Here is a 10,757-nt window from a genome sequence, read left to right as displayed (position 1 = left end):
TAAAGCCCCACTGTTACGCTCTTATTTTGAAAGCCGACCCACCATGCTTCCGGTGGGTTATTGAAGCGGCCGTCAAGTGGCTCGCGGAAAGGGGCGTGTCTGCTTCACGTGTCAGTTTGTGACGACACACAGCAGAAGTTTATGAATCACTGACTGATGTTTGATTTACAAACCTCAGTCTGTTTGACTGTGATTAGATCAGTACTACTATCACTTTAAACAATGTGTTCCCATGTGTTCCCAGCTGATCTAATCACAGTCACTCATTGTTTAAAGTGATAGTAGTACTATCACTTTAAACAACCCTACTACTAACCCTACTACTAACTACTACTACTAACCCTACTACTAACTACTACAAACCCTACTACTAACCCTACTACTAACTACTACTAACCCTACTACTAACTACTACAAACCCTACTACTAACTACTACTAACCCTACTACTCCTTAGAAGAAGAACGAACTGTGAGTAGTGATATATTACCATCAGTGGAGGAATGTAACAAAGTACTGTAACTAAGTACATTTACTTAAGTACTGTACTTATGTATAACTTCAAGGTACTTTGCTGGAGTATTTCCATTTTATTCAACTTTGTACTTTATACTGTACTACATCTCAGAGGTACATAATGTACTTTATACTGTACTACATCTCAGAGGTACATGTTGTACTTTATACTGTACTACATCTCAGAGGTACATGTTGTACTTTATAACTGAACAACAGAGTATAAAGGAGTATAAAGGAGCTCCACCTGAAACATCTGCAGCAGGAATAATGATGTATTTGTAATAATCATATATAATAGTACAACACTGACAGGGATCATGTTTGTGACACATTAGTACTTTTATTACTATTGTTTGTAGTCCAACAACGTCATTATGTCTTCAGCTTTATCAGCTTCTGAAGCCTCATTGGTCCGTTCCTGAGTCACCAACAACAAGAGACAAAAAGAATATGAAGGAACACGTCTGTCTGTCTGTGTGTCTGTCTGTGTGTCTGTCTGTCTGTCTGTCTGTCAATAATAAAACAGCTGATCATCAATAACAAACATCAGTTAAATTATCTTTTTTTTCTTACATTTATGAGGAAGAATCTTTATTGAAACAAAGTTCTCTCACACACACACACACACACACACACACACACACACACACACACACACACACACACACACACACTACAGTCATTTAACAGACGCTTTTATCCAAAGCGACTTACAATAAGTGTATTCAACAGGTATTCAAGAGAACTACTAGTCACCAGAAGTCATAAGTACATCTCCTTTAAACAAGGATCATGAAGCAGAGAAAAGTACACAAAGAAACTATGAGTACAATAAGTGAAACAAACTAGTACGAATACAATAAGTGAAACAAGCTAGTACGAATACAATAAGTGAAACAAACTAGTATGAATACAATAAGTGAAACAAGCTAGTATGAATACAATAAGTGAAACAAGCTAGTATGAATACAATAAGTGAAACAAGCTAGTATGAATACAATAAGTGAAACAAACTAGTATGAATACAATAAGTGAAACAAGCTAGTATGAATACAATAAGTGAAACAAACTAGTATGAATACAATAAGTGAAACAAGCTAGTATGAATACAATATGTGAAACAAACTAGTATGAATACAATAAGTGAAACAAGCTAGTATGAATACAATAGATAGATAGATAGATACTAACTTTATTGATCCCGCAAGGGGAAATTATTTTGTTACAAGCAGCAATAGGTTACAGAGCAGCAATAGGTCACAGGTAAAAAATCTTAATATTATATAAAAAGAAAAAGAAAAATACAAGAAAAATACACATGTCACAATATATACAGTTATAATATAGTAAAGATGTTATATAAAAAATGCACACTATATACACAGTGAATAGAACAGAATAATATTAAATCAACTAAATAAACAGTAGTGCAGAGGTTTAACGATTTGATTTGGCCCAAGGTGATTTATTGTACAGTCTTATAGCAGTAGGCAGGAATGTTCTCCTGTACCTGTCCTTATGACAGCGGAGCTGGATCATTCTGTTGGAGAAAGTGCTCCGCTGTCCCTGCAGTAGGTGGTGGAGAGGGTGGTCCTGGTTATCCAATATGGATGATAGTTTCTTCAGTGTCCTCCTCTCCACCACCTGTTCCAGATAGTCTTGTTTACAGCCGATGATGGAGCCGGCCTTCTTAACCAGTTTGTTAAGTCTGTTGGTGTCTCCAGCTCCAATGCTGCTCCCCCAGCAGACTACGGCGAAGTACAGTGCACTGGCCACAACAGACTGGTAGAACATCTCCAACATCTTGCTGCACACGTTGAAGGATCGAAGTTTCCTCAAGAAAAAGAGTCGACTCATCCCCTTCTTGTACACAGCGTTGATGTTGGCCTTCCAGCTCAGTCTGCTGTCGATGGAGACACCCAGGTACTTGTACTCCTTCACCATGTCCACGTCCTCTCCCAGAACTCTCAGTGGCTGTGGAGCCGTCGTCCTCCTCCTGAAGTCGACCACCATCTCTCTGGTCTTGGCCACGTTCAGAAGCAGGCGATTTCTACCGGCCCACTCCACAAAGTCATCCACTACTGCCCTGTACTCCTCCTCCTGTCCGTCCCTTATACACCCGACCACTGCAGAGTCATCAGAGAACTTCTGCAGATGGCATGACCCCGAGTTGTACTGGAAGTCAGTGGTGTATAAGGTGAACAGGAAGGGAGACAGAACAGTTCCCTGTGGGGCTCCAGTATCACTGACCACCGTATCAGACAGCACACGGCCCAGTCGGACAAACTGTGGTCTGCCTGTGAGGTAGTCAGTGATCCAGGAGACAGTGGACGCGTTAACCCCCACCTCCCGCAGCTTCTCACTCAGTAGCACTGGTTGGATGGTGTTAAATGCACTGGAGAAGTCAAAGAAAGTGATTCTCACAGAGCCACCGGTTCCATCCAGGTGCGACTGAGCTCGTTGCAGCAGGTAGATGATGGCGTCGTCCACTCCCACATGAGGCTGGTATGCAAATTGCAGAGGGTCCAGTGATGATTTCACCTGCGGTCGGAGGTGGGCCAAGACCAGCCTCTCCAGCACCTTCATCACATGGGATGTGAGGGCAACTGGTCGGTAGTCATTGAGGCCAGATGGTGTCGTCTTCTTAGGAACAGGAACCAGGCACGACGTCTTCCACAGCACCGGGACTTCCTCCTGCTTCAGGCTCAGGTTGTAGAGGTGTTGTAGGACATCAGACAGCTGGATGGCGCAGGTCTTCAGGACCCTGGGGCTGATGCCATCAGGTCCCTCAGCCTTTCCTTGGTGGAGTCTCTCCAGCTGTCTTCTAACCTGGCCAGTCGTCACAGAGAGGGGGGGAGGGTGGTCATGGTGTCGGTGGTGGAAGAGCCCTTTGAAGTAGAGGGCTCATTGTCCGTGCCGCTCACCAGGGGGGACAGAGGGGGGAGGGGAGGAGGCAGCCGAGGTGTTTGTGAGGTGAGGTGTGTTGAGGAGACAGATGAGGGCTGTGAGCTAAATCTATTGAAGAAAGAGTTTAGCTCGTTGGCCCTCTCCAGGGAGCCCCCTGGTTGTCTCCCTCCAACCTTGAAGCCAGTAATCAGCTTCATCCCGGTCCACACCTCCCTCACATTGTTCTGCTGGAGTTTGGCCTCCAGCTTCCTCCTGTAGGTGTCCTTGCACTCCCTGATCTTCACCTTCAGGTCACGCTGGACTCTCCTGAGCTCGTCCCTGTCCCCAGACCTGAAAGCAAGTGAGCAATAAGTGAAACAAACTAGTATGAATACAATAAGTGAAACAAGCTAGTATGAATACAATAAGTGAAACAAGCTAGTATGAATACAATAAGTGAAACAAACTAGTATGAATACAATAAGTGAAACAAGCTAGTATGAATACAATAAGTGAAACAAACTAGTATGAATACAATAAGTGCTGAGTGGAAGAATCAGGGTAGTACTTCATGAAGAGGTGAGTCTTCAGCCTGATGAAAGATGTGCGTCACACTAACACACACTAACATACTAACACACACTAACATACACTAACATACTAACACACACTAACATACACACTAACATACTAACACACACACTAACATACTAACACACACAAACACACTAACATACTAACACACACACTAACACACACACACACACACACACACACACACTAACACACTAACACACACTAACATACTGACACACACTAACACACTAACACACACTAACATACTGACACACACTAACACACACACTAACATACTAACACACTCTAACACACACTAACACACACACCAACATACTAACACACACTAACACACACACCAACACACTAACACACACACTAACACACACACACACACACACACACACACACACACACAAACACACTAACACACACACAAACATACACACTAATATACTAACACACACACAAACACACTAACACACACACTAACATACTAACACACACTAACACACACACACTAACATACTAATACACTAACACAAACACACACACACTATTACACTAACACACACACACACACACACACACACACACACACACACACACGCACACAAACAAACAGCTGAAGCCTCAAACCTCCAGCTCATTTCCGGATTGACGTGCTGACGTCACCGTCCGTACGTCAGTGTGCAGGAATGTGCGGAAACTTCTTCTTCTTCACTTTTTTCTTACTGCGCTATCTGTTCGTCGGAGACAGAAAAAGTCCTGAAGTTGAAACAAGTGAATGAAAGTGGATCAAAAGAGCGTCAGACTCGGTGAGTTTCTCCGCGGGGTTCGGTGCTCATTGTCCGGGTGTTAGTGACGCCGCTGACCGGTGGTTCGTGAGAGCGGAGCGGCGGTTGGTAGTAAAATGGAGGCGTAGAGTCGATGAAGAAGAAGGTCGCTGTCCGGGGTCTGATCAGCACCAAGGATAACACACGAGCAGCCGAAGGACTCCGAGCACGTCCGTCCTCCCGTTAACGTTCACTTATCTTCAACAAACACTGCTGCACTACTTCATGAACTCTTTACGTGTTCTGATCTAGAGCTCGCTCGTTTTATCACTTCTGCGCTTCCGCAAACTAAAGTTTTCTGAACCTGAAATGATCTTTACGTCACTTTAAGTCACTTTAAATCACTTTAAGTCACAGCCACGTAGTGAAACTTACTTTTATTCACACATATATATATATATATATATATATATATATATATATATATATATCTTTTAGTATCTGTATTGAGGTTGAAACATATTATATAGTTTAGTCCGTAAACGTTCAACACGTGTTTGTTTATCACACTTTCACTTTTTTAATCTTTAACCGACTTCATATTTAAAAGTCTCAAAGTTTGAACAGCTCGATGATGAAGTTTGTTTTGTTAAAGATTAGTTTGTGTGTTTACTTTAAAGTGTAACGAGTTGAAGAGAGAATCACACATCTGGTGTTCTCGTTCATCTCGTTTAACTCTTTAAAGTAAGAAGTTACTGTGAGTTTAAACTATAAGTTAATTTCTTCTTAAACTTAAACTCGTTCTCTAAGTGAACGTCTCGTTTGTCGCTGTCGACTGAACTGTGGTGCTGTTTCAAAATGGAGGACAGACCGTCTTCACTGTTCAGTGGGAAGACACACAGATGTGTATTTATATATATTAATATATATAAATATATATATTTATAAATACAATATATATATTAATATATAAATATTATATTTATGTAAATATATTTATATATATATATTTATATATTATATTTATGTAAATATATTTATATATAATATATATATATATATATATATATATATATATGGAAGATAAACGTGTTCATAAGAACTTTAAATGTATATTATGAATTGTAAATGGATCTATTGTTATTTAATAGGTCCTAGTCTGTCTGAACTCTGACTGCAGCCTTAATTAAAGCCACTACATAGAACATCATGACACCCTATGAAGCATTTATAATAATAAAGACACCTCATTGTTTCTGTCTTCGTCCTCTCTGCAGCTTCTCCTTCCTGCCGAGTTGAAGAGCTTAAACCGACATGGCCGCTCAGACGGTGTTCTCCGTGGAGATGTTCCCCGTCGGCGTTCCTCTGATGGAGGACGCTCAGAGCGACATGCCGAGGAACACGCTGCCGGCTCCTCAGCTGGTGATGCTGGCCAACGTGGCGGCGGTGACGGCTGCAGAGAGCGGCGGCGGCGGCGGCGGTGACGGCAGCGCGGCGGACGAGAAGGAGATGATGGAGCTGAAGACGGTGGGATGCAGCTACTCGGACAGCGAGGAGGAGAACATCGTCAGGTCAGGAGAGCCAGAACCCGATCGTCAGTCAGGGGTTAGCTAGAACCCGATGGTCAGTCAGGGGTTAGCCAGAACCCGATCGTCAGTCAGGGGTTAGCCAGAACCCGATTGTCACTCAGGGGTTAGCCAGAACCCGATTGTCAGTAGGGGTTAGCCAGCACCCGATCGTCAGTCAGGGGTTAGCCAGAACCCGATCGTCAGTGTGGTGAAGTGGGACCTCTGCTCGCAGGAGGCCGCGGACCTCTCGCTCTTTCGTTGTTGTTTGAGCAACGAAGTCACGCTAAGAAAAATCAGCTGGATCCGGCTTACAATGAAAAAGTATTTATAATTCACAAATGCTAAAAGACAATTACAAACTGAATTACACTGTCGACAGTAAGGAATCGCGAAACCGAGTTCAAACACTCTCCCCCCCTAACCGGCCAACAAACGCCAGTTTACAGTAAAGAAGATCGCCAAGAACTGAACAACATCTCTCCGAACAATGTTTTTATACCCAAAAGTCAGTAGTTTACTTTCAAAAGTCCATTATCAGCTTTGTGATTGGCTGGAATCTGATTGTCTCCTCCTGTCCTCTGACAATGCTCTCCATTGGTCTAAGTGATCCGCATAATGTCTGAATAGTGTCCTCTGGTCCGACCTGTCCTCCTCCTCATAAAACTGCATGTACCCAACCCCCATGTTTTCTTAGGGCTGTCTTCATCTACATCTCTGTTTGATCAATACATCTCCTTCCCCCACTGTTAACACCTTACATTCCTGAAGTCGGCTCACCAAACTCATCACATTATCATACAGTTGTTTTCGGATCTGAAAAGCCTGTCTCAAAGGTCTCTCTCTTTCCCTCAAAACATTCAGTAACTGTATTTTATAGTTTGATACATAGAATGATTATACTTTTATGATTTAACACTTTTCCAAACAAACATGTTATAACATTATATCCACCACTAGGAGTGATTATTAAACACACTAACATTGCTTTTTAACATTAAATTCTTCACATCAGTCAGGGGTTAGCCAGAACCCGATCGTCAGTCAGGGGTTAGCCAGAACCCGATCGTCAGTCAGGGGTTAGCCAGAACCCGATCGTCAGTCAGGGGTTAGCCAGAACTCGATCGTCAGTCAGGGGTTAGCCAGAACCCGATCGTTAGTCAGGGGTTAGCCAGCACCCGATCGTTAGTCAGGGGTTAGCCAGAACCCGATCGTTAGTCAGGGGTTAGCCAGAACCCGATCGTTAGTCAGGGGTTAGCCAGAACCCGATAGTAACTGTTTGTGTGTGTTTTTTTTACAGGTACAGCTACGACAACCAGAACTACAGAGAGGTGTGTATCCTCGAGTACCCAGAGTCTCCCAGCCCCAACATCGTCGCCGTGGTCGTAGGAAACAACGTAGAGGAGGAAGGGGTCAAAGCTGAAGACCTGTCCCGTCACACTATGCCCCGCCCCTCCGCCGGCACCAAAACACCTGAGCAGGTCGTCGAACGTCCACACGTCCCCGTCGCCGTGACTGAGAGCACCAAGAAGAAGAAGCCCTTCCACTGTAAGCCGTGTCACTTCCAGGCCCAGAACGAGCAGGAGTTCGTCGAACACCTCGGCACACACGGCGTCAGCAAGATGATGGTGGTGAACCGGGTCGAGGGCAGGAGCAGGACCAAGGTCGCACCTGAGAACCAGGAACCGTCCGGAGGGGAGCCGGAGAGCGGCGAGGAGGCGGCGGCGGCGGCAGGTGACGTCAAAGGGCTGATCCGGTGCGAGCGGTGCGGCTATAATACCAACAGATACGACCATTACATCGCTCACCTGAAACACCACAGCAAAGAGGGCGAGGACCACAGGTAACACACAACACAGGTGACATCGCTGTTCTCACCTCTGGTTGTACCTTCAGATGGTTAAAGATGAGTGCTGCTGTGTCTCTACAGGGTGTTCAAGTGCACTCTGTGTCCGTACACCACCGTGAGCCAGTACCACTGGAGGAAACACCTGAGGAACCACTTCCCCAGCAAACTGCACACCTGCAGCCAGTGCTCCTACTTCTCCGACCGCAAGAGCAACTACATCCAGCACATCAGGACGCACACAGGTAGGACAGACCTGTCTCTTGTCTTTGTCTCTTCCTGTTGTTGCAGTGACCCACCTGACAGGGGTTTAAAGTCTTTATGTATGTGTTGTACAGGTGTCCGTCCTTTCCAGTGTCCCTACTGTGACTACTCCAGTTCTCAGAAGACCCACCTGACCCGACACATGAGGACTCACTCTGGTCAGTCGTCCACACTTGAGTCCTGTAACATTTGTCTTCATACACACAGGAACCAGTACAGGTTAATGATGATCATATGAGACCTGATCAGTACTAAGCTGTCTGTGAACCCTCAGGAGTATCAGATCCTGAACATAGTCCAGCCAGAGGTCTGGATTTGGGTCAACTTACTTGGACTAGAGTGAGACTGAAGTCTTAACATTTTGACTTGTCTAGAACTAACAAAGTTTAGGACTTAGACTGACTTAGAACTTGCCCGTCTTGACAGCAGCAGCAGCAGCAGCAGCAGTAGTAGCAGCAGCAGCAGCAGCAGTAGTAGTAGCAGCAGCAGCAGCAGCAGCAGCAGCAGTAGTAGTAGCAGCAGTAGTAGTAGTAGCAGCAGTAGCAGTAGTAGTAGTAATAGTAGTAGTAGCAGCAGCAGCAGCAGCAGCAGCAGCAGCAGTAGTAGTAATAGTAGCAGCAGCAGTAGTAGTAGCAGTAATAGTAGTAGTAGTAGCAGCAGCAGCAGCAGCAGTAGTAGTAGCAGTAGTAGTAGTAGCAACAGTAGCAGCAGTAGTAGTAGAAGCAGCAGTAGTAGTAGTAGCAGCAGCAGCAGTAGTAGTAGCAGCAGCAGCAGCAGCAGCAGTAGTAGTAGCAGTAGCAGTAGTAGCAGCAGTAGTAGTAGTAGTAGCAGCAGCAGCAGTAGTAGCAGTAGTAGTAGTAGCAGTAGCAGTAGTAGCAGCAGCAGTAGTAGTAGTAGTAGTAGCAGCAGCAGTAGTAGTAGCAGCAGCAGTAGTAGCAGTAGTAGCAGTAGTAGTAGTAGTAGTAGTAGCAGTAGTAGCAGCAGCAGTAGTAGTAGCAGTAGTAGTAGTAGCAGTAGAGTTCTTAGCTGTAGAAACAGGTGATTGTTGAGGTTCTCGTCTCTCACTTTAAACATGTTTGTTGCTCTCATTAAAGCGTTCGCTTTGGATTAACATGGTAAAGTGATTTACATGCTGTGACTTCCTGTGCTGTGGCTTCCTGTGCTGTGACTTCCACTTCTGTGACTTCCTGTGCTGTGACTTCCTCTTCTGTGACTTCCTGTTCTGTGACTTCCTGTTCTGTGGCTTCCTGTGCTGTGACTTCCTGTTCTGTGACTTCCTCTTCTGTGACTTCCTGTTCTGTGGCTTCCTGTGCTGTGACTTCCTCTTCTGTGACTTCCTGTTCTGTGACTTCCTGTTCTGTGGCTTCCTGTGCTGTGGCTTCCTGTGCTGTGGCTTCCTCTTCTGTGACTTCCTGTGCTGTGACTTCCTGTTCTGTGGCTTCCTGTTCTGTGGCTTCCTGTTCTGTGGCTTCCTGTTCTGTGGCTTCCTGTTCTGTGACTTCCTGTGCTGTGACTTCCTGTTCTGTGGCTTCCTGTGCTGTGACTTCCTGTGCTGTGACTTCCTGTGCTGTGACTTCCTGTGCTGTGACTTCCTGTGCTGTGACTTCCTGTCTGAAGTTTTCACACCAAAGCAGATCAGTCTGGAGACACACCTCACACCTGTATAAAGCAACATTATGAACCCTGTTTGACACTCGGTGTCTTCAGACTGATGTGTTCTGGTGTGGACATGAAGCTTCCTGCATGACCTGTCTTTGGTGTCTCACCTGTCACATTATCCTCTGCACCAGTTTGACTCTTGGCTTCCTATGTGCAGGTGAGCGTCCTTTCAAGTGTGAAAGTTGTAACTACCTGGCAGCCAACCAGCACGAGGTCACCCGCCACGCCCGGCAGGTTCACAACGGCCCCAAACCTCTTTCCTGCCCCTACTGCGAGTACAAGACCGCCGACCGCAGCAACTTCAAGAAGCACGTGGAGCTCCACCTGAACCCTCGACAGTTTCTCTGCCCTCTCTGCAAGTACGCTGCCTCCAAGAAATGCAACCTGCAGTACCACATCAAGTCCAGGCACTCCGGCTGCGACGTGTCCGTGGACATCTCCAAGGTCAAGCTGCGCGTCAAGAAACCCGGTGCTGACGGTGCAGAGGAAAACCAGGACTCCGGAGCAGGCAAGTTTGACAATTCATCCGGCGTCGAGGAGGACTTTGACATGGAGGACGAGGACGAGGGCGAGGACTCGAGTCCCATCAATCTATCAATCAAAAAGAGCAGCCGGCCCAGCATCGCCCAACCGGTTCAAACCGAAGCACCGGACAAGCCTCCGAAGA

The 10,757-nt window shown here is 45.5% G+C and overlaps 1 protein-coding gene across 1 annotated transcript in view; it reads left to right on the top strand.

Annotated features, from left to right (window-relative positions):
• The first annotated feature begins 4,709 nt into the window (after positions 1 to 4,709).
• The window catches only part of rest (RE1-silencing transcription factor), an 8,520-nt gene continuing 2,472 nt past the window's right edge, over positions 4,710 to 10,757 (top strand). Inside the window, exons 1-6 of the mRNA XM_068714047.1 lie at positions 4,710 to 4,798; positions 6,034 to 6,327; positions 7,622 to 8,164; positions 8,252 to 8,412; positions 8,506 to 8,589; positions 10,248 to 10,757. The exon at positions 10,248 to 10,757 is cut by the window's right edge and continues 2,472 nt beyond it. Coding sequence (XP_068570148.1) covers positions 6,071 to 6,327; positions 7,622 to 8,164; positions 8,252 to 8,412; positions 8,506 to 8,589; positions 10,248 to 10,757 — 1,555 coding nt within the window. The 5' untranslated portion in view covers positions 4,710 to 4,798; positions 6,034 to 6,070. The remainder of the gene's footprint in view (positions 4,799 to 6,033; positions 6,328 to 7,621; positions 8,165 to 8,251; positions 8,413 to 8,505; positions 8,590 to 10,247) is intronic.

Source organism: Cebidichthys violaceus, unplaced genomic scaffold (assembly GCF_023349555.1).
Source record: "Cebidichthys violaceus isolate CVI_PGR_0920_01 unplaced genomic scaffold, fCebVio1.0.p SCAF_2, whole genome shotgun sequence".
Classification (NCBI taxonomy): domain Eukaryota; kingdom Metazoa; phylum Chordata; class Actinopteri; order Perciformes; family Stichaeidae; genus Cebidichthys; species Cebidichthys violaceus.
The sequence above is the reverse complement of the archived record's forward strand: the minus strand, read 5'-3'. Positions and strand labels throughout refer to the sequence as shown.